At 41.9% G+C, this 23115-nt stretch overlaps 1 protein-coding gene across 1 annotated transcript in view; it reads left to right on the forward strand.

Moving 5' to 3' along the window:
• The first annotated feature begins 17474 nt into the window (after positions 1-17474).
• The window catches only part of arhgap36 (Rho GTPase activating protein 36), a 100058-nt gene continuing 94417 nt past the window's right edge, over positions 17475-23115 (forward strand). The window contains exon 1 of the mRNA XM_030075544.1: positions 17475-17685. Within this exon, the coding sequence (XP_029931404.1) occupies positions 17668-17685 (18 nt within the window). The 5' untranslated portion in view covers positions 17475-17667. The remainder of the gene's footprint in view (positions 17686-23115) is intronic.

A 23115-nucleotide genomic window follows, 5' to 3' on the forward strand; every position in this document is an offset into this window, starting at 1 on the left:
CATTTGAAAATTTAAAAAAAAAAAAAAAAAAAAAAAAAAAAAACGCAAAGGGGGCGGGGCTTCTTCTCGCGACGGAAGGAGGAAGGAGGCGCTTTTCCTCTTCTCTTTGCGAACGAACGTTCTCGAAAACATTCCACCGTCTGGACAACCGGAAGTTTGAACGCAAGCACTTTTTCTTTTTTTTTTTTTTTTTTTTTTTTTTTTCCCTCCGTTGGCGCCGGAGGTCGTTTACGCCTCTCGACTCACGACGACGACGTTATTTTTTCACTCTTTGTTGATATCCTTAAGCATTTTTTTTTTTTTTTTTTTTGTTTGTTTGTTTTTGCATATATTTTTTCTTACATATGCTAGACGGCCATATACACGGTAAAAAAAAAGAAAAAAAAAAGAAAAAAAAAAGAAGAAGAATGGGACTGGACTGTATGTAACATGTACAAAGATCAACGTGTCGCTGAAGCAAAGAGCGGACTACAGGAAGCAGACGGTGTACAGAGCAGCTCGCCGGCGGCGTCGGACTACAAACCGCCTGCAGGATGGAGGGAGCTCGCAGAACACACACACACACACACACACACACACACACACACAGATTACACAGAGTAACGCCATGGAATGCAAGCCGACCGCCCAGCCCTATGGACCCATCCACGCAAATGTGTGTGTGTGTGTGTGTGTGTGTGTGTGTGTGTGTGTGTGTGTGTGTGTGTGTGTGCGGATGACCTCACGCCCTGCGGAGTTTCTACACGGAGAGCATGAAGCGGGCCTGGTTCTCACTAAACAGGGTTTTTATTCCATTTCGGTCTCTGGTGATGGGACCAAAGGACTGTTACAGACTGCAAACAGACCAGAGGGGACCTAACCGTGTGTGTGTGTGTGTGTGTGCAAGTGTGTGTGTGTGTGTGTGTGTGTGTGTGTGTGTGTTTATGTGGAGAAGATGATGATGAAGCGAGAAAAGAACCGGGAGGATCGACGGAGAGAAGAGAACATGGTCGTCGATGCACGGGCTCAGACACACTTGTAGATGTAGATGTGTGTGTGTGTGTGAGTGTGTGTGTGTGTGTGTGTGCAACATCCTCTCCGCCTGCTAGCCCCAAAGCGTAGGATTAGGACGCCCCCCGCCTTCCTTCCTTCCTTCCTTCCTTCCTTGCTTCCTTCGCCGTCCGGAACCAAAGGGATTCCACGATGCCGCGCCACACCGTAGCCAGAAAACCAGGGAAGAAGGTGGGATGGGATGGGGTGGGTCGGGTTGGGGTGAGGTGGGGTGGGAGGGGTTAGGCAGCGGGTGGGTGGGGGTGTTTGGTGGGAGGGGGGTTCAGGGGCTTTGGGAGAAGATGGAAAATTCCACGGATGCAGCGGTCCGTCCACAGTGTCGCAGTCGAAGGGCGGCCGAGTCGCCTCTGTTTACTTTGCCCTCCTCCTTCGTGTCCGTGCACGCTTCCACCTGCTCCACTCCTCTCTCTCTCACTCTCTCTCTCTCTCTCTCTCACTCTCTCTCTCTCTCTCTCTCTCTCTCTCTCCATATCTGTTTAGAAAGTGTAACCTCTCTCCTGCCACATAGCACAGTCTCTCTCTCTCTCTCTCTCTCTCTTCTTGCACGTAGCACCGCCTCTCCCTCCCTCCCTCGTCTTCCCTCGCCGCCACTCCTTCCTTTTCCTCCTTTAACCTCCAGCTCCTTTTCCCATCCTCCCTTCCTCTCCTCTCTCTCTCTCTCTCTCTCTGCATTCAGTCTATGCATCTGAGCTCGGCAGACGACGCGACACCGGATGAATGTCAATGAATGACTGTTAAGAAAATGGATGCTGTGCTCAGTTTGGAAGCGCACACATTTTTAAAAAAAAAAAAAATCCTACTTTCGACGACTCTTATATTCTGCCTTCTCTCTCTCTCTCTCTCTCTTTCTCTTTATCTCTCTCTCTTTGTGTAAAATATGCTTTTATATTTTTTCATTCGCCTCATTTTGATGATCCATGTCACGAGGAACGTATGGATGGATGGATGGATGGACGGATGTGTGGACGAGTAGACGGATGGACGGTGGAATCTGTACTCAAGCACGGATACAAAGCAGGGTTTGAACGCTGGATTTCGGACGCCGAGGGCCCGGTGAACTTTGACCCCCCGAGCCGGCCCTCGGCTCTGGATCTGGATCGCCGTGGTGACGGTCCGGCGGTGGATCTGCTCCCGCGAGACGCCGATTTCCCCGGGGGAACTCTTCTTCTCTTGACTCCTAATGGGCAAAAACTAGAAACAAAAATAAACCCTTGGTGCTATTGAGTCAGAGCTCCCCCTGGTGGAAGGAAAGGAGGGACCACACACACACACACACAAGGACAAAACAGAGAGAGAGAGAGGAGGGGGGAATAACTCCTCACACACATCGCTCTCTCTCTTTCCTCCAAAAGCAGTCCTTCAGGTACTCCATCATCCTGAGAACAAAAAGACACAGAAGATTTTAAAAAAAAGCATAAATTATCACCATTTATGATGACTAGTCAAGTGACGCTTGTTTTAAATATTTAGTGAATGAAAAAAGATAAACCTATGAAACTCTGTGTTTGTTTGCCTTGTATACTGATTATGGGCGTGACGCTGCAGCGCCTCTTGTGTTTTTATTTCTTACTTTTAGGTTCCTTTTATTATTTTTTATTATTATTATTTTTTCTTTGAATATTCAGCTGCCTTGGTATTACACACACACACACACACACACACACACACACACACAGACACATCCCTTGTAAGATCTGGCCAAAATAGCTGTTGAACATGTAAAACATTTTAGAAGAAGAAGAGTATATATGTATAAGAGAGCACTTAATGTCCGTGTTTATTTTGCAGCAGATTTTAAAATCTGAGCTGCGAGCCGGTCGGCCTGAAAAATCTGGTGAGAGGGATCCCGTGTCTTTGAATTCTTTACCAAACACAGATTTGCCCAAGCCTGCATTATTTTAAGAGACAAACAGAGATGCTACGGTGGAAACGTTTCCTCTTTTCGCAGATCTGAGATCCCCGGATCGTTTAGAGGAACGCCTTTCTGGTATTTTTAGATGTGGAACGTGATTTAAAACGCTTTATTAGGTATATGGGGTTCTCTCAAAAATCTCGGCCTTCCCAGTAGTTCTCGATTATTTGCTTACAGTTGGAGAATCGGCTCATAATCCAACATCAGTGTTATCGATCAAGCTTAGCCTCCGTTTGAAACCACCACCGACGCTGCACCTTTACACCGAGAATCTACAGGAGAAGCTACACCAGGGAGCGCTGCAGCGTGTTTGTTTGACTTTAAAGGAGCCAAATTTGCCAAACTGAAAACTTCTCCTGTATCCTTGAGCCCTTCTCTGTTGCCTGACTCGAACTTCTCATTGGAAAAACATTTGCAATAAAGTAAAAATAAGTAAAAAAAAAAAAAAAAAATCTCGACTTTATGCGGCTTTTTCAGGTCGGTTTCCAAACACAGTGCGATGCTTCTGATGGGCTGTGGGGGGCAGCAACGAGCCTGCTTTCCAGCTTCGTGCACAACAGGCAATAGGTAAAAAAGAAAATATTGTTGTGGTGGAACTGTTAAAGTCCAGTAGGTGGCAGTAATGCACCAAGATGGTTTGTCAGCCACCATTAAAACTCAAAGAAGAAGAAGAAGCATCGCGTTGTGCTTGGAAACATTCCCAAAGTGTTTAAATCAGGTAACAAGGAGGGGCTTAAGGATATTTTTCTTGCTACAGAGCTGAGGGGGAAAAAAAGTAAATCTGTACTCTCGGTTTAGGAATCTGTGCACTTGATTTACAAAGAAAAACACAAATTACTACCATTAATGACTGATTAATCGAGCAACAAGCAGCGACGAGCCGCTTTCCAAGTTTCTGCACAGGCAAGAGGTAAAGAGGAATCATTACCCCAACGTTTTTTTTTTTCCAAACGGTGCTCTTGGATTACGGGTCCATGCCCACGGTTTAACCCTCGAAATCTGAGGGCACAGTTTACAAATCCATGGGCACAGCGTCGTAATCCGAGGGGGCACAGCATGTGACCAAGCTCCTAAACCCGAGAGTACAGATTTAGTTTTTTTACTTCTCAGCTGACCACCAGGGGGCTCCGTTGGGCTGCAACAGTCACCGGAGTAAATACTCCCAGAGATTCTCGATGGAAAGGCTCGCAAACACGGGCATAGCGATCGCCATGAACGTTTTAATTATCGGTTTATTCGGCGCGTTCGAGGCTTGATCGTATTAAACTCGCGTCTCTGCGTCGACCCGGTTTGCGCTTACATTAGCAAACCCGATTCCTCGGCGTGCAGGTGGATCAGATCGGCGAAGGAGGCAAGGCAAGGAGGAGAGGAAGGTGGCGAGGTTGGATCAGCAGGGCCCACGGTGCGTTATCCTGCTTTTTCTGCCAACGCCGGTTACCACCTCCACCACCTCCTCCTCCTCATGCATCTCTGCTTAATGCCAGAAACGCAAACGTGTGCACAGACTCTCACAAGGACGCGTCATTTTCAACACATCTGTGACCGCCGAAGTGAAGAACGGAGCAACTTGCGATGGCAGCAAAGTGCACAGGATGCATTCAGAGCGTTTTCAGAGCTGTCGATCGGCGCGTACGTCTTGTTTCCGGCACAATAACGAGTCTCCGTGGCGACCGTTTCTTTCCGGTTTGGACACGCGGCTTCCACCTAAAATAGCAGACGGCGCGCCGGAGTGCGGTGGACGGTGCTGTTTTCGACACGTGCGAGTGTGCGGTCAGGACGGACAAACTGTGTTGCTGTGCCGGTTCCCGCGCAGACAGATGGCAGAAATCCTCAGAACGGCACATTTGTTTTAATGGTGTGAACAGAGAAGAGAGAGAGACGCAAACATATGGGAACGCTGGTGAGAAGGACGTTTATTCCTTGTGAGGGATTTTAAAAATAAAAGTATTTTCTTATTGAGAGGCAAGATACGGGTTGGGATTTTATTACACGGATGCAGAAATAATGTCATTGGTTGAGTTAAGCCTCAGTGGGTGGAGCAAAAAGAGCCACAGTTTTCGAGCCTTACACCACCGTTGCCAACTTGGTGCCACATTTAGTGACTTTCCAAACCCTTTAGCACCTCGTTTTCCTGAAGAGCAGCTGGTGTTTCTCGTGCCATTTGGAACAACGTTAATGTTTTGACTCCCGGAGCTGATCTGCAAAGACTTGTGGTGATTTCCCCCCCGTACAAACAGCAGGATACTGACATGCAGATCAACACGGGGCGTCACGTCAGCGGCCAAAAGCTAAAAGAGAACTGGCATCGGCGTCGTAACGGCGCTAGCCTGAAGCCCGGTGTGGGGAAAAACAGCAAAAGATAAGAGAGGAGGCGGCTAATTTTAGGAAGCGCTTTTGCTTCTAAAAATGCCGTCGAGCCACGCTGAATTATCTGCGCGAGCTAGGGGGTCCAAGCTGCGTTCCCACAGCCTCTTCATGCAGATGGATGTGGTGTTTACCAAACTCAAGATGTTTTCTTCCCCTTTTTTCCCCGTAGCCGCATTTTCATCGAGCTGCTAAAGTGTCAAGACGTCTTCGGGGAGAAAGATGAATAATTACCGTTTCTTCTTTTACGATATTGAATGGCGGCGGAAAACTGTCACCGGATCTGTCACAGGGAAAAAGGAAAGTCCCGGTGAGAGTCCCGGGTCCCATTAGGAAAAGTGACCTTGAACGCCACCACCAATGAGAATTCCCGCTGGGAATCTGACGAAAACTGAACTCAAACACACAAACTGTGATATTTTCATTCGATTGCTCCATTGTGCCGTTTCATTTATCCGGCTGAAAAAGGCAGGTTAGTGGTTTTGGCTGTACCAAGTGATTAACATGATAAAAAATTACCTTCTGGGTCTTTGCCGCGATATTATTCAGTTCGCTCACTGTTCTTTTGATTGTTTTTAGTTTTAGTTGCAGAAATCAGCACGATAAGTTGCGTTCGCTTGCAGGCGGCCATTTTTGTTGTTTTGTTTTTCCAAGTGGAGATCGCCAACTCACGCCGATTTTAACGAGATTTAAATTTGACAGTGTGTTTACATGTTGTTGAAAGCTAGCCACACTAGCCTGTAGCAGGCCTGGGCGATACGGCCCAATAAAATAAGTAAAATCTTGACTCTTTTATAAACTTTTCACCATTTTATTCAGTTTCATTTGTCTTGTAATTCACTAAACAAACCACAAAGACCAAGACATGAAGAGAGATAGTTATAAGTAGCAATCACACAGTGTATACGTTCAGGGCTTTTATTGTGGAATGCCAAAGGAAGTGGTGGGAGTGACATTTGCTGTTATTGATGATATTTGATGAAGTTTTTGCCATTCTTAGTTAAAATCGTGGATTTTTTTAAACTTTTTTTTTTGCATCGTTTTCAAACAAACACAAATTATCTGATTTAACCGATTTATCGCCCAGCCCTCGTCTCTACATATCAAGTCAGGCTGGTTAGCTTTTCTGCTAAACCCTCCAACATCACAAATGCCATCAAGATGAATGAAAAAAAAAATTGCCTTTTAACCTTTGACCAGATCTTCTTTTTTTTTTTTTTTTTTTTTTGCCAGTTAGCTAAATACACCAGCTCTCAGACTCAGCCCACTGAGTTTAAATTCAGCCAATGAGATTATTTCTGCTACGCCTCCGAAAAAAAAAAAAAAAAAAATTCCAATCTGGACAATGAGACGTTCCTCTTCTGAGACGCACAAGAAATTATATTCAGCGTAAATGACAAACGTGTTGACAGAGGGTAGAGGGTTGTTTATGATGGAGTGAATTCCTCGTCAGGTGGAGGAAGAGGAGGAGGAGGAGGGAAAGGGGAGAACAGAGGGAGGAGGAGGCGAGGTGCAAGCCGGAGGTTTGATTCTGCTGAATGTGAGGATTACCACGGTGAAATCTACGGGCGACTCCGAGCGTTAATCACATTAAAAGCCTTTCCTCACCTCTCTCTCTCTCTCTCTCCCTCGTGATGAAAGAGAGAGAGAGACAGAGCAGCACAGTCATTCATTCATTCATTCATTCATTCATTGAGTTTAATTTTACAGCGCGGAGCCAAGCGGCGACCTGTTGCAAAGACACAGCATCAACCAACCCCCCGCCTTCAACCCGTGTTCAGAAGTTATTTTTATTAATTTGGGGATAATATTCAGTCGAGGACACAGCAGGAAACCACGACGTATAAGCTAAGAAGAACCCAAACCACACAAACGTCTGGTTTGAAACACCCGCATTTTGCTCGCTTTTCCAGTTTTACTTTACAAATCAGATTAATTTTTCACTTCTGAGGCTTTTTGCTTTATTTTTTCCCCGTTGGCGACAACATGCCAGGCGGGTTCGGTCGACCTCAAGCACCCAGAGGAAGTCCAGACAAAAATAAAAATGCTTATGAAAAACATTTTATATTCAATAAAAAGTCTCCGCAGAGAGAGGACGAAGCTTTAAAGACGGAGACGTTTTTTTCCGAAAGCGTCGCGGCGAGATCTCCGACTGGAAAAAAAAAATTTCGGAGAAAATCGCGAGGCCTTCCACGCTGTAAAAATCCCTCGTTTTACGATGCACGTTCGGCACAGGATACGTCAACAGCAACACAGCAACAAAAAGGAATATTTCACTCAAAAACGATATATATTTGGTATGACGTACCCTGAGTAGTCGTGAATGTCCTACACATAAAAAAAGCTTTGAATTGCATGCCTCATAGACAACAAAGGGTCCTAAGACTGTAGCCACTTAATTCAAGATAACACGGGGTAAAAAACAAACAAACAAACAAAGAAACAAATAAGTCATTTTTGGGTGACGTGTTCCTTTATGGATCCGAATGAAATGTGTTGAAAATGACAAATCTTTGACGGCGCGGTTGGCGTTCCTCCTCCAAAAAGCTCGATAAGATTTTTAGCTGCAGATTTTGGGGCCAGCTAATATTGTGCATTTGTTTTATGTTACAGGGAGTGCCAGAGGGGTGGAGTTTAACGAATCAAGGTCGATATGTAGTCAATCACAGTAAATATGAACACTACACCGATGTCAGACTTAATAATTGTCGTAATACTTAAGCACTCGTTGTGGCGTCCACCTGTGTGGCAATTAACTCCACCCATGTGGCACTCCAGGCAGGAGAAAAGAAACACACACTAAATATTTGCAAAAAGCACTATATGTGAAGAAGGTGTGGAGGCTGTGTGAAGGCAGCGAGACGAGATGTACGAAAGAGAAAGAGAGAGACAGACAGAGTTATTGGAAGTATTCTATTTTTGTTATTTCTCATTGAAAAAAAAAAAGAAGACATATTTAAAGGAATATTCCGTGTATTGTATTGAATAATCTCTTGTTTCCCCGCCCCATCCGATGGTGTGGTCTGTAGCTGCGAGGTGGCGGCACACGGGCGGCACTACCCTCCGCAGCTATACATTGCCAATGTGATGAAATTATTATATCATTATAAATAAATTATTTTTCTTGCTTAAAAAAATGAAATAAAGATGTTTTCGCTCATTTATTTGTTTCCCCCCCGCGCCGTCGGGCTCCCCGCCCTACACGTGTTCAAGGCTGTTCTCTGAATCGCACTAATTGGTTTCCCTGCAGACAAAACAATGGTTTTGTTAATTGGCTGTTTTCACATGCGGAGGCACGAGAAGCCAAATGAAAACTCATCCTCCAAAGTTCGATGCTTATTTGCTTGAACTGCAAATATATAATCCATAATAAGGCAGGTCATATAAGTTTTTTTTTTTTTTTTTTTTTTTTTTTTTTTTTTTTTTAAATCAGGTGGCATTTTCTTGATCCTATTTGGGCTTATTTATTTATTTCTGCCTTGTTTCAACAGATTTATAATTAAATTCCTGCATCAAGTGACACTGCATTGGAAACAAGTGGGATTATCTCATCACACAGGCAGATTTTTATTTACCTTGAAGAAAAAAAAATTCCCACTGAAGACGAGATGAAATTACTTGTTAAGATCGAGATTTATTTTTTTTCTTGCTGTTTTTTTTATTAAATGTCTTTTATGGCACATTCAGTGGCTGAAATCAGATTCTCAAACTTTGGTTTTGGGATCCAAAATGACAAAAGAGGAGTCCCGCCTTATTAGACCTCAAGACAAGAGATTAAATTTATTGTTTGCTTCACATGATAAAAAAAAAAAAAAAAAAAAAAAAAAAAAAAAATTAAAACATCTTTTGTGATACAGGAGCAAGTCAAACATCTTCCTGCTTCTGAAATGCTGATGAAATTTTTGCTGTTGGATACTTACACACATGACATCATTACATATTTCCACTTTCCACTTCCTGTCATTTGGAGCAGCCAGTAGCTTTAATCTCTTCATTTCAGTTTACTTCTTTTCTAAACTGTAATCTTGCACTCCACAAATCAATCACCACCCAGCTCCTCTGTATGGGACAGACTGGAAACTCCACCAAATCACACAGAGGCTGTCAGGATGTTTAGATTGTACCAGGCGTCAGTGTGGAAAACAAACTTTTTCTTCTGTCCTTGTTTTGGGTGAACTGTAACTTTAAATCCACTTCAGTCAGTTCGGGGAAACACAGATGAAGGAGAGACGGAGGTTTTAAGGTGTGGATCAACTAAAGACGGTCACAACTCAGCCTCATGCGTCACACTTTCTTTGGGTAATCCCTAACAGACGTTCAACAGAATGTCTATTGATCTATTGGTTAAATATCAGCAGAATATCAATAAGCCATACGTTACATCTCAGCTACATTTTGACACATCTGTTGACATTCTGTTGTGTGTGTTCACTGAATTTTAAAGGCAGAATGAAGAGAATTTTCTTAAAATGTACAGTGGTGGAAAAAAGTTTTCGGACACCCTTAAAATTTTTACACAATCTGACAATCTCAAATATTATCATGAAATATTTGTGGAAAAATCTTTTTTGTGTTTCAAAAGGTGTGGCTGCATTAGACAGATACAAACATACAAATTATATTTTTTTGTTTATTGTTTACAAGAAAAACTAACCAAACTAAATTCTTGACAGTGTAATCTTTATCTTCAGGCGTGTTTCCTGCGTTAGGTTCCTTGTTTTAGCCATTTTTGTGTCTGAAGAACTTTCAGATGTGCTGCTTTATATAGACACCAAGCTTGGCAACAAAAATTGTGTCTTTTAATAAAAAGAACGACCTTCATCACTGGTACCAAAATGACCCAATACTCAAAATTTCTTATGTATTTTTATGGAACCAATCAATTTAAAGTTTTTAATGGCTTTTTTAGGATTTGTTTAGTATTTTGGCTGTGACTGCACTAAAAGAAATTGCACTTGAAAACCTAAGAGTGATTCTTAATGCAATATTTCACAAATGCATGGGGTGTCCGAAAACTTTTTTCCACCACTGTATGTATGTATGTATGTATATATATATATATATATATATATATATATATATATATACATATGTATTCTCCATCATCTTTTGTGAACCACTAGCTGTGTGTGTTGAACTCCTCTGGGCGTCGGCCTTTGGGCAGAGGGTGTGTTGCTTCCAGCCAATCACAGCGCAGCACGGTGCCAGATTGATAACACTGCATCCAATGGGAAGCTACAAAACTCATGCACTGAAAAAAAAGAAAAAAGGAAATTGAGCGAGGCGAGAAGGTGAGCAGACAAAGCTCGTTCCACAGCGAGAGGGCCGCTGAGGCGAGCACTGAGGGAGAGGAGGATGAGGATGAAGAGGAAGACACTGTTGGCCTGGTCTCTGGACACGGAGGTACAAGCAAGGCAATTTTTTTTCCCTAGGATGGCAATGGCAACATGAAAAACTTGCTGCTGCCGACTCATTCTTCCTTCGACTTAAATATCATTTAACTTTCTGTTGAACATCAACTGAGGACAATCCAAAGAAATCAGTCACATTTAACACGTTTCATATTAAAGGACCAATACAACTTTTTTTGAGTTTGGCTCATTAGTTTTCAGCAGGGGCGTCGTAGAGGGGGGAAAGGCGGGACTGATTACCCAGGGCCACAATGGGGGAGGGGGCCCTCGAAAGTCCTAAAATAAAAAGGTTTGCCTATTGGCCGGCTATACAGGGGCCCAATAAGATTTCTTTTCATGGGGCCCAAAATCCCAGGTGCCGCCCCTGGTTTTCAGACTGAAATTTAACATGGAAGAAATTTGTCTGCCCTTCAATTTTCTCGACAACCGCTCATCTGACCGACTTCACACTTTTTGGATTCATTGCTGAGGAGCGGTTTGGATGATCATCTCTCCAGAAAGCTGCACGTGATTGGCCCGCTCTGAGCAGTGATGTCATGACACTAAAATGACCCCTGTGTGTGTGTGTGTCGCTTTAACACACTGATGCCCAAACACACACAAAGTCCCTGTAGTTCTTCATGAACGTGCGGCTCATATTCAGCACAGTCCGTTCTTCATGTCCAACTCCACATGAATATAGCTCATTTCTCATTAATTCATCAGTTAGTATTATTATTATTATTATTATTATTTTTTATTTTATTTTGGTGTTTCTGCAGCCCGGCCGGCCTCGCTCGTGTCTCCGTCTCCGTGAGGAATGTGAGCGTGTTGAAGCTCCGGGGAGGACGCTTGTTTTCTTAATTAGCTCCGCTCACCTCCGAGACACAGCAATTCATTATTCACTTCAAAACAAACTCACATAATTACCTGCTCCAGCCTGCTCGGCACTCTGTGTGTGTGTGTGTGAGTGTGTGTGTGTGTGTGTGTGTGTGTGTGTGTGTGTGTGTGTGTGTGTGTGTGTGTGTGTGGTTGGATTCAGGTATCGGGCTATCAAGGCTGGTTCAGCAAAGTGATTACTGTTCCAGCTCCATAATCCTCTCATTTAATTGCATCCTTCCCTTTTACACACACACACACACACTCTCTCTCTCTCTCTCTCTCTCTCTCTCTCTCTCTCTCTCTCTCTCTCACTCTCTCTCTCTCCATTACTTACATACTCCATGTTTTCTAGATGGACTTTATCGCCATCTGGTGGACATTTATGCTCAATGCATCTTTTTGTGTAATCTCTCAGTGGGAAACAGGTTGATCAATCCAGCTGATCCTTATTGATCCCTTATTGGTTTCACCCAGTAAATCCACTTCATTCGTTAAAGGTGGATGTACTGTGAATAGAGGAGAATATTAATGAACTATAATATGGAATAAATAGGAAGGCACCAATCCATTTTTTAAAATTTCAGATCCATTTCCACTCCCTGGGCTTTGGGTCTCGGCTGATATCAGGTACCGATCCAGTGTCAGAGCTCTTTTTTCTTGATTACTATTATCATTTTCTTCTTCTTCCCGAGCTTCTTCTTCTTAACATCATTATTGTTATCATCATTATTGTTGTTGATGTTGTTATTGAGTCCAAAGTTACACGAGGCTTCATTAAACTGCACAAAACATCTCATTAAAAGAGAAAAAATACAGAAAAATGCGTTCAATGTTAATGTTTTCCAAAGCAATTTATTTGAGCTTTAGGTTAAGTGGCCTTACAGGACAAACAGGTTTAGAGGTGCAAGTTGCTATGGCAACTGCTTTATTGTTTTGGAAAAAAAAAAAATTAAATCAAGTGCACAGCAGTGAATTATCAGCTACTAGTGAGTAGATTTGGCTCACAGTAACGAGCACTACAATAGAGTTTTCTAATCTGACTGCAGTACCAGCACACACCACTGTGGCGCTGTAACATGATCCACACAGTGCATCTGGAGAGTCACTGCTGAAGAAGAAGAAAACCTCTGCGATCACTCCCGACAAATGAGCAAACATACGGTCGTGAGGCAGAAGCTGCAGATTAACACAGAAATATTAGAAAAAATACAACAAGCGGGTGTGTGTGTGTGTGTGTGTGTGTGTGTATGTGCATGTCTAGTGTGAATCGATACGTGGATCAATAACATCAGTTCAATATCCGATCTAGGAATTATGTGTCGCTGCACGCCTCGAAATCAAATACATCAACAAAACAAAACACAAGTTGTATGGAAATCAAATCTGCACTTTGGAGCAGAACCACCAGGGGGCGACGTGCTGACATTCCTCACAAACTGCAGCTGGTTTGTTCTCATCACCTGTCAATCAAAACCATCAACGAAGAAAAGGGAGGAGTTTAATCAGGAACTACCTCCTGCTGAAGCACGCCGACAAACTGTGTCCATCCGCCTTTGATTCATAGCCGTCAGAGGCGGATGGATACAGTTCTCTGGTGGTGTGTAGCAGGAAATAGTTCCCAAAGAAACTCGGAGACTCGCACACAAACACAAACACACAACAGATCTTTTTTTTTGTGTGTGTGTATTTTGAGTGAACTGATCCTTTAAACACCTCCAGCTCACTGTATTTGATTGATTTCTCCCTCAGGAAACAATAAAGTAGTGATTTTTAAACGCTGCATAATCAATCAATTGAAAAACATCAATTTCATCAATGAAGGTAAAAGCATATTTAATGTGTGTGTATGGGAATGTAATATAGACTGTGTGTGTGTGTGTGTGTGTAAAAGTGTTAATGTACAGATTATGGTAAAGGTCAAGCACTCTGATCACTTTAAAGCTGCTCATTTGTGTGTGTGCGTGTGTGTGTGTGTGTGTGTGTGTGTGCGCAGCAAAGTGATTACTGCAGCAGCTTCATAATAAAATGCCTTCATTTGATTACATTCACCTCTCCCTCTCTCTGTCTCTCTCTCTCTTTCTCTCTCTCTCTGTTGCACATTCAGTCTACATTCCTCTACTTCCCGCTATTTTGGATGACACACACACACACACACACACACACACACATACACACACACACACACACACACAGGAACGAACGCTCACATCAGGGCCAAACTACCAAGCTCCACTCTTCCTGTTTCTGACAGCGCAGAGCACGCCATGTTATCTGTGACACACACACACACACACACACACACACACGCTGGTGGTTGTCGTTAGCAGCACAGGAAGAGCTGACAGTGATCAGCAATCAGCTCGGAGATAGAGAGAGAGAGAGAGAGAGAGAGAGAGAGAGACAGAAATAAAAAGAGAGAGTAACGAAAAAAGTTGTTTCTCTAGTCTCAGCAACTCAATGAAAAACATTTAGGAGACAAAAGAGGGGATGAAGAAGGAAGGAAGGAGGAATAAAAAGATGTGAAGAAGAAGAAAAGATGAGAGAAAAAGGAATAAGAAGAGAATGAGGATGTGGAAGAGAGAAAGAGGTGAAATAAAGGAAGAAAAAATCAAGAAAAGAAGAAGGTTTGAGGGTCTGTGGAGCAGCGACACCAGAGAAGAAGAAAAATACAGGAGGAGGCCAGGTAGAGCACCACACAGACCACAGAGGAAGAAACCTGACGTGTGACATGTGTCTGCCTGTGTCAAAAAACAAACAAACAAACAAAAAGCATTCAGATTCGGCCCATTTCCATGTAAGGGCATACATATTACAAACACATCCTCCCCATTGTTTTCATTTATGCGCATATTTAAATAAGTTATGTAAGGGATAATCCACAGCCAGGTGTGTGTGAAGGGTTTAGTGTGGAGGCAGAGTGTGTGAAGCTTTCACACACACACCTCGGAGCGGATTATCCCGCCAATCCCGCCGACGGCTGCTGGCCAGCGGGAAAAAAAACAGAGATTACGATTTATGACAATAATAATGATAATGAACTTTATTTTTCAAAACATATTTACAAAGTGCTTCACATGGTCAGTAAAAATGACACACGCCGTCAAAATAAGAGCATAACAAGTAAACATAATAAAATGTGGAGCTGATAAAACAAAGTGCACAATAAACACAGTAAAAATGTAAACAATCTGTGCAATAAATACAGTAAAAAAATGTAAACAATCTGTGCAATAAATATAGTAAAAATATTAGTGGTAACTGACCTAAGTTCCTGTTTAGACAGAAATCTGCTCGGAAACAAACAAACAAACAAACAATTTTTGTACAGGTCACCGTTCATATGAATGTGATGCCAGATTTCGCTGCTGGAAAATAAATGCGTCATTTTTGAAGTGATTGGTATTTTAAAATCAAGGTCGGGTGCGGCGGCTAGCGGCTAACGTGGTCAAGTCAAATCAAACTGATGTACAAAGCAGATTTAAAAACAGCTACAGCGAACAAAGTGCTGCACAAAGCCAAAATCTAAAAATCAAAACAGAATAAAATTAAATAAAATGATAATGATAATAATAATAATGCAGAATGAAATAAAATATTAATATAACATTAATCGTTATCATAAAATCAATTGGAAAATTATAAAAAATCACAAAAATCACAAATCTACAGTGGAGTAGTACGGGTCGTTGTAGGGGCAAATAAATAAATAAATAAATAAAATAAAATAAAAAAAGATTAGCCTATGTAGCCGGAGAGATGGGGTGGTAATATTCTGAGAAATAAACCCAAGATTCCTGGGATTAAAGTTGAAAATTTACAAGAAAAAAATCACAAAATTATGAGACAAAAAAAAAAAAAAAAAACTCAAAAATTCAGACATTAGAAAGTTCGTACAAAATCAAATTACAGAAATCAAACATCATGTCGAGAACGCAGGCTAACGCGGCGAGCTAGCTCAACGCCTCACTTTCATGTCGTTGCTATGGTTACCTACGTCGGCTCCGAGCTGTACCGTCGCTGTTTGAGGTCAGAACAACAGATTAAACAGATTAAACTCAATCCAGACTGTAAATTTACACCGTAACTTCATGAAAATCTTCTACTTGGAAAAAAAAAAAAAAAAACCCTCTTCTCGTGTTTACTTCTTGAAAACTCCGGATTAGCGACCTGCGCGCGGCGTCCCCCGCTTCGCCTCACGGACGCCGTCGACACCGAAGACCTTGACGGTGTATTTTGAAGGTGAGGAGTTCATCACGGAGGCGTTGCCCGTAGTAACACTTGTCTCAGGTCAGTCGGCACGATATTAATAAGTTTCTCTGCACTTTAACACACATTTATTCAGCTCAGGCACAGGTTAGCGTTCGGCACTAGATGGGAATTATTAAACTTAAATAATTTTATTTTGAAGTAAATTAGTGTACAAGACCAAACGAAGGGAAAACACAGGCATGAATGTGTATTTTCACAAAAAAAATACATGTTTTTTGTGAGTATCAACCATATTTGACACTTTATATTTATATACTTTAGCACAGTGGTTCGCAAATGGGGTCCACAGCCCCCTAGAGGCACGCTGGAGTACTGCAGGAGGCGCATGAGCTTTTTTAAAGAGGACAAAAATGTAAATGTAAGTTTGATAAAGCACATTTGATATTCGGTTTTCGCTCCAGGTTTTCTGGAGGTGTCAGATGTGTGTGTTTGTGGTTTAAATCGAGCGAGGATGTTTGTTCACTGTGATCGGGACGACAAGACAAAAAAAAAAAGAAAAAGAAAAACAGAAAATGGATCAGTGGTTGAAGCGTAGCAGCTGAAAACAAGGAGGGAGAAGAGAAAAAGAAGCAGAAACAGAAACAACAAATACCTTTTTTTTTTTTGTTTTTCTGTGCTGGTCGGGGAGGAAACTCGGCTAAAAAAAAACAAAAAACGTTTCATAGGAAAAGTTTGATTACCTCCGCTCATGACAAGAGACAAGAGCCGGTGTCAGTGTGTGTCTCTAAACACAGATCCAGGGTCTGATTTCTCTGTTATTACACTGTTTACACTGTTTGTAATGTTAAAAAGAAAACCTGATCCTGAATCAGCAATCGGGGAACAAAGTTAATTCATGCATCGTTTACGTGAAACGGCGAAATTATAATGTTTGGGCACTTTTTTCTTTTCTTTTCTTTTTTTCTTTTTTTTTTTTTTTTTTTTGCCATTATTGATCTTAAATGCCACACAAAGGGCAAAACTATCATGCAGATATGATCATTACAGGACACCTGGCAAAGCTGGTTCCACAGATTAAATTATTCAGTGTTCAAATCCTGTTTTTTTTTTTTTTTCTTCAAACAAGGGCAAAAACCAGCCAGTGGGATGAGATAATCCCACCTGTTTGCAGAATTTGTGTCTAATCTGCCTCATTCTGCCTTGTTTCATCAGATTAACACTCACTGGCTTGTTAAAATGTGGATTTTTACAGTGAAAAACATCATATATTTACAGCTATAGATGTGGGATATATGGACAACAGTCATCTGAAAAAAGGGGCAGAGATGTTTTTCTATTAGATTGCCATGTGGGAGGTACAGAGGGAGGAGAGACGACTGAGAGGAGGAGGAGGAAGAGGAGGAGGGGCAGATTCATAGAGAGAGAGAGGGAAGAAGAAAGAGAATATGAAGTGCTGGAGGGGGAAAAGGAGAAGAGAGAAGTGCGAACAAATAGAGAGGAGGGACAAGGACTGAGGGGAGGAGGAAGGGGAGGAGGAGGAGGAGGAGGAGGAGGAACGGCAAGTGCAGCAGCAGAGAGAGAGAGAGAGAGAGAGGAAGGGAGGGAGGGAGAGAGAGAGAGAGAGAGAGAGAGTTATTAGTGATAAGCAGCGGAGGAGGAAACAGACACAGAGAGAAAGTTGATGCTTTCACTCCTCTCTTTATTCAACCAGGCGAGATGGACGCACACACACTCCTGCTTTACCGCCGGAGCCTGGGGGAGTAGCTGCACACGCACACACACACACACACACACACTCACACACAGACACAGGGAGGAGTGGATGATACTGGATGGATACAGCGACCTGCGCGACAAGACATGCAGTTCTACTATGTGGTGAGTGACACACAGGAGAGCGTGTGTGTGTGTGTGTGTGTGTGTGTGTGTGTGTGTTTACAGATGTGTTTGCTTGTCCTCGTTGCCATGCGGCCTGTTTTCTGTCTCTGCCTGAAAGTTGCTGACAAGCTGCAAGTTTGTCTTCCTCACACACATCAACAACGCTGCCAAGGCGATATGACTCACCAAAATAAGAGTCACGGGGGTTCATTTCAGTTCCACATGATTGAAATGGCACTTTACAGATGACAGAGGATTTAAAGTCACATTGCAAACAATTCTCCATCATAACCAGTCATTTAGTCTCGTCCTCAGTGTTAAAAAGGGAGATAATCCCACTTGTTTCCAGTGCAGCTTCACTTGTTTCAGTATAAATGTGTTGAAAAAAACGAGGCAGATCAGCCACCAGGATCCAGAAAATGACACTTGATTCACGAAAATTCTCGGAGCGAGTCGATTCGCCTCGGAAACAAACGGGATTATTCGCCGAAAGACAAGATTTTGAATGTGTTGGAGCAGGAAGAAGCCCTTTGGAAAGTGATGTGTCATGTCTTTGTGGAAGGTTTCTGACTCGTTTATCAAACATTCGGTCACGTGCTTCTCTTTTTTGATCTGTCTCCTCGTCTCTGCGGCTTTATTGCACCGTCGTTAAACTCGGTGACGTGTTTTCATTTGGACTTTGAAGCGACACGGTTTATTCTTACCTGACTCGTGTCATCGTGACACCAGCAACATTTTTAAATCCAGTCGCTCTTCACAGCCAAATGCCTCGTTCCCATCCTGCAGAAGCAATTCCTCTTTGAACTTTTAACTTTATTCTCTCATGTTGTCTAAAAAACAATAATTTAATGAGAATAAATACTGGAGGATCTCTGCTGGGCCTTTTGAAAAGCATCTAAAAATGTTACACACAGGAAGATTTGTGTTTGACTGCGAACCTCAGATGAATTTCCTGAACTCTAATCTCCCCCTCTTGTCCTTATCTGGACCCTGTGAGGAGTAATCTGGAAGTAATCACCGCGCTTGGCCCATTCCTTGGATTACATAACCCGAGAATTTTTGAACTTGTAACTGTAATCAAATATATCGTGAAGTTACCTGCGTAAGCCCCGATGCTGAAAAAGGGAGGGAGCGCCGGGGGATTTCTGATTTATTTTGACTCGATGATTTCTTCTTGATGATGGGAGATCTCACTAATGCAGTAAAACAGATCGTATCTCGCTTTTTTTTTTTTTTCCTGTTTACGTCAAACTAAGGAGCTGAGAGTCCACATCGCCCTGAGACGCAGACAATCCGTTTGCGTCCTCTGCGGTGGACGTTAGAGATTTTGGAGCTGCCTCTTCCAAACTGAAGCGTCTCCAAGAGGACAAAATAACACTGCAAAAACTCAAGATTATTTGTCTCATTTCAAGCCAAAATGTCTTATTTCTAGTCAAAATATCTCATTACACTTAAAATAAGACATGATCACCTCAGAAATACCTTGTTTTTAGACAATTTTCACCTGTTTCAAGTGAATTTTAATTTGTTCCACTGGCAAATTTTTCCAATGAAACAAGCAAAAGTTACTTCGGAGGTGATTATTTTAAGTGTAATGAGATATTTTGACTAGAAATAAGACATTTTGACTTGAAATAAGACAAATATTCTTGGTAAGATTTTGAGTTTTTGCAGTGAAGGCTTATAAGGCTGTCACATGTTTGGGTGTCGGAGTTTGGGAAGTGGAAACAGAAAGTGCAAAAGTGTTGTGAAGTCCTAAAACATTATTATTCTATTATGATGTTTGTTTTTTATTGATGCTTTTATTTGCACTGTGGTCACTGATCATAGCAACAGAATGCCGTTCTCTTGTGTGTGCAAATGCACCGTGAACATGACAATCAAAATCTTGAATTTTGAATCTTGAACATCACATTGCAGTTTTTTTTTTTTTTTGTAATATCCCTTTATTTTGTACTGGACACTGGGTCATGTTTTAGCATTTTCTCATGGAGCTCAGAGCTGAGTCCTGTTAGTTTTAATGGAGGACTTCAGGGAGGACAGTTAGCAGTCACACACACACACACACATCTTCACCCAGGACACACACACACACACACACACACACACACATCTCTGCAATAGAAACATGTGCAAGAACCACAAGGGCGCCTTCCCGGAACTAGTTTTTGTTGCCCTAAACATGAAAAAGCATTAAAGAACAAATAAAAATTCATCATTCATTCATTCATTTATTCGTCAAAATCCACGTTTTGCTCTTAATATTCGCCTCTTGCTTGCAGTTAATGGCCTCCTGCCGTCCCAGGACACCGCCGGCCTCACGTCTCTCTGTTTGTTTACGGCAGAGGGAGATTCCTCACAGCACAGCAGCTCGTTGTTGTACAGAACGTTTATAGTTCGTCGGCGAGAGCAGTAAAATGAGATTTTACGACGTTACGGTTGCACTTGTCACTTTGTGCAGCCGCGTGATGACACTGCAGAGGAATTCAGTTCAATTCATTAAAAAAAAAAAAAACAAAAAACTTTATTTGTCCCCGAGGGTCGATCCACAGGCATGTAGAGCAGCTGCACACAAAACACAACCGAGTCAAGTCAGTTAAACAGTGAAATAGAAAAAATAGATAAAAAAAAATAGACTATTCACATGAGGTACAAATGATATTGAAGAATATGAATGGAGCAGCAGGGTTAGTGCAGCGTCCATCAAACACAGAAAAAGAAAGATGCATAAATAACATAAGGGCAGAAATGTGCTGGGAGTGTTTGCATAAAGTGCAGATTGAGGTGCAAGTAGGTTGGATATAAAAATATAAATATAAATATAGATATAGCGGCATGGTTTGAGGAATGCTTGTTGTGTTGGAATAATACAATGGGTTAAGAGCTGGTTACACTCTGTAGGCACTGTGTGTGTGTGTGTGTGTGTGTGTGTGTGTGTGTGTGTGTATAGGTGTTTACATGCCTGTGTGTGCATGGGGAAAGGCAACAAAGAGTATATAGTGGAGGACTACATTAGTGGTGTCTATTCATGTGTGTGTGTGTGTGTGTGTGTGTGTAGACAGTGCATGTGCTGTGCATGCATGTGTGTGTATGTGAAGTCTGGAGTGCTGCAGTGGAAGACGGTGAGCTGCTACCTGAAGAGTTTCATTCATAAATAATTACTTCTTCATTGTCAGAAAAACATGTGAGCTGCTGCAAAAAAATATTCATCAAACATCTTTTTTTTTTTTTTTTTTGTAATTTTTTCAGTACATCCTGTCAGGCGGTAACACTTCACAATAAGAGTACAACAATTAACGTTAGTTAACATTAGTTAATGCCGTAATGGTTAATTAACTGTTAGTTAATGATTATTATGGCATTCACTAACTTTAATAATATCTACAATAACCCTTAAATAACACATAAATTAATACCTTAGCATGAACAGCATTAGTACATGATTCTTAGACACATTAGTTAACGGTTAGTTAACCGTTACTTAATGTTTATTACCTGTTACTTAATGTTTATTACAGCATTAACTAACATTAATTGTTGTACTCTGATTGTAAAGTGTTACCAGTGAAGCTGACCTCGTGGTGTGAGTGTGTGTGTGTGTGTGTGTGTGTGTGTGTGTGTGTGTGTGCAGGCTGGACGGTCAGACGTTACCTTCGGGTGTGTGTGTTCTGTTGTTTTTCTGTGTTTTTATTTATTTCACCCAGACAGAACACATCCCTGCCCCCGACCTCACACCTCGCTGAAGGCTGTGCACTAAAAACACTTTGGTCATTTCTCCCTCGAGGATTTTAATAATTTTAATAAAAACCGTGTAAGGTCCCGCGGGGGAGCGTGCACGGCAGCCGTGCACGGTGCACAGCGAGGGTCACATGACTCGCTTTACATCATCACAGATTACAGCTGTTTTTTTCCTCCCAGCTGTGTCCGTCTCTCATCTGCTGTGCTTCTGCACGTATTTATCATCCTTTATTCTCTGGGCCGTAATCAGTTTATAATCTATTCTTTTTCCATTATAATCTCGTTAATCTCACAAAAGCCCCTCCAGGTGACGGGTGCTGGAAATTAGCCACACACACCGCGACACTCTGGGTGCACTGGACAGCTGCGTTCAGTTTGTCTGTGCACATTTCATCAAAGAAAACATCAATAAATCAAATAAATACTTATATTTTGGATTATCTAGGTCAAAGGTCAAAGGTCAGGAGCATCATAGAAAAATGATATGGGGGTTTGTGCAGCGTGGCGGAGGAGACTGTCTTATTAATATGCTGTTCGTGAGTGTGTGTGTGTGTGTGTGTGTGTGTGTGCGCAACAGTGTGTGTGTGATCCTCATATCCTGTTAAATCTGCTCTCTCGCTAAATCTGCGAACTCCAGCCAATTTTTCTATAATCTGCTCTAATTTCATTTTTTGGTGAATTAATTTTTTTCCTCCGACCTCCTCAGCTCCTTCCACTCCTGTCCCACCCCGTTTCCCAGAATGCCTCGTTCTCAAATCTGTAATCTAGAAAAGTAATGAGTAATGTAACTATTGTAATGACTCAATCCATGTAAAGTGACTTATTAGGTTTGATTACTTTTCTAATAAATTAACTAAATTAAACCGGGCAGTGACGCTGAGAAGTCCTAAAAACCTTGAATTAACGATTTGATTTGATTGGCAGACGACAGGCGGAGCAAACTCAAAGAGAACCAATCAAAAACGGCGCTCAACATTTTTTTTTTGTTGTTTTTTTTTGTTCGCCTGCTGTGCCAGTTCTTGTTTCGAGTTGTACTTTTAAACCAAGCCTGCTGTACCTTTTTTTTTTTTTTTTTTTAGCTCTCAGTCTTCCTCTTTTTAAATGTTGCATTAGTTTAAATGTTTATATGCACTGTAAGCACTTTGAGATCATTTGTTTGATGTAAAGCACTATAAATAAAATGTATTATTATTATTAAGGATTCAAGGATTCAAGGAACTTTATTGTCATACCAGCTCACATTTACATGTTAGTGGTACAAAATTAGCACTCAGGTCCCAGTATAAGCCTAAATAAATAAATAAAGCAAGGTAAAAAAAAAAAAAAAGAAGTGTAAATATGGAATATAAGGTATATAAGTATAAACACTGACAGTATATATTAAACGTATGGAGCCCGTCCAGACAAAGAGACGCTCCTGCCCTCGATGGCGTGGCAGCCAGATTTCCTGCACGGAGAAAAGATGCAGAGCAGCCGAATGAAATCTTTATCGCGTGATTTAATGTCATGTAGGCGGTTGACTGACACCAAAAACCTGCCGCTGATGTCTTAGATCGCTGCAACATTTTCTTTTATCGCTTTCACGTCTTATCTGGAATCACCGGATCTCGAGCTGTCTTCATCGTGTCTTCAGCGTTATCGAAAATGAACCATCAGACGGGAAAAAAAACCCCCAAAAAAACGGACTTCACA

This window comes from Myripristis murdjan, chromosome 18 (assembly GCF_902150065.1).
Source record: "Myripristis murdjan chromosome 18, fMyrMur1.1, whole genome shotgun sequence".
Classification (NCBI taxonomy): Eukaryota; Metazoa; Chordata; class Actinopteri; order Holocentriformes; family Holocentridae; genus Myripristis; species Myripristis murdjan.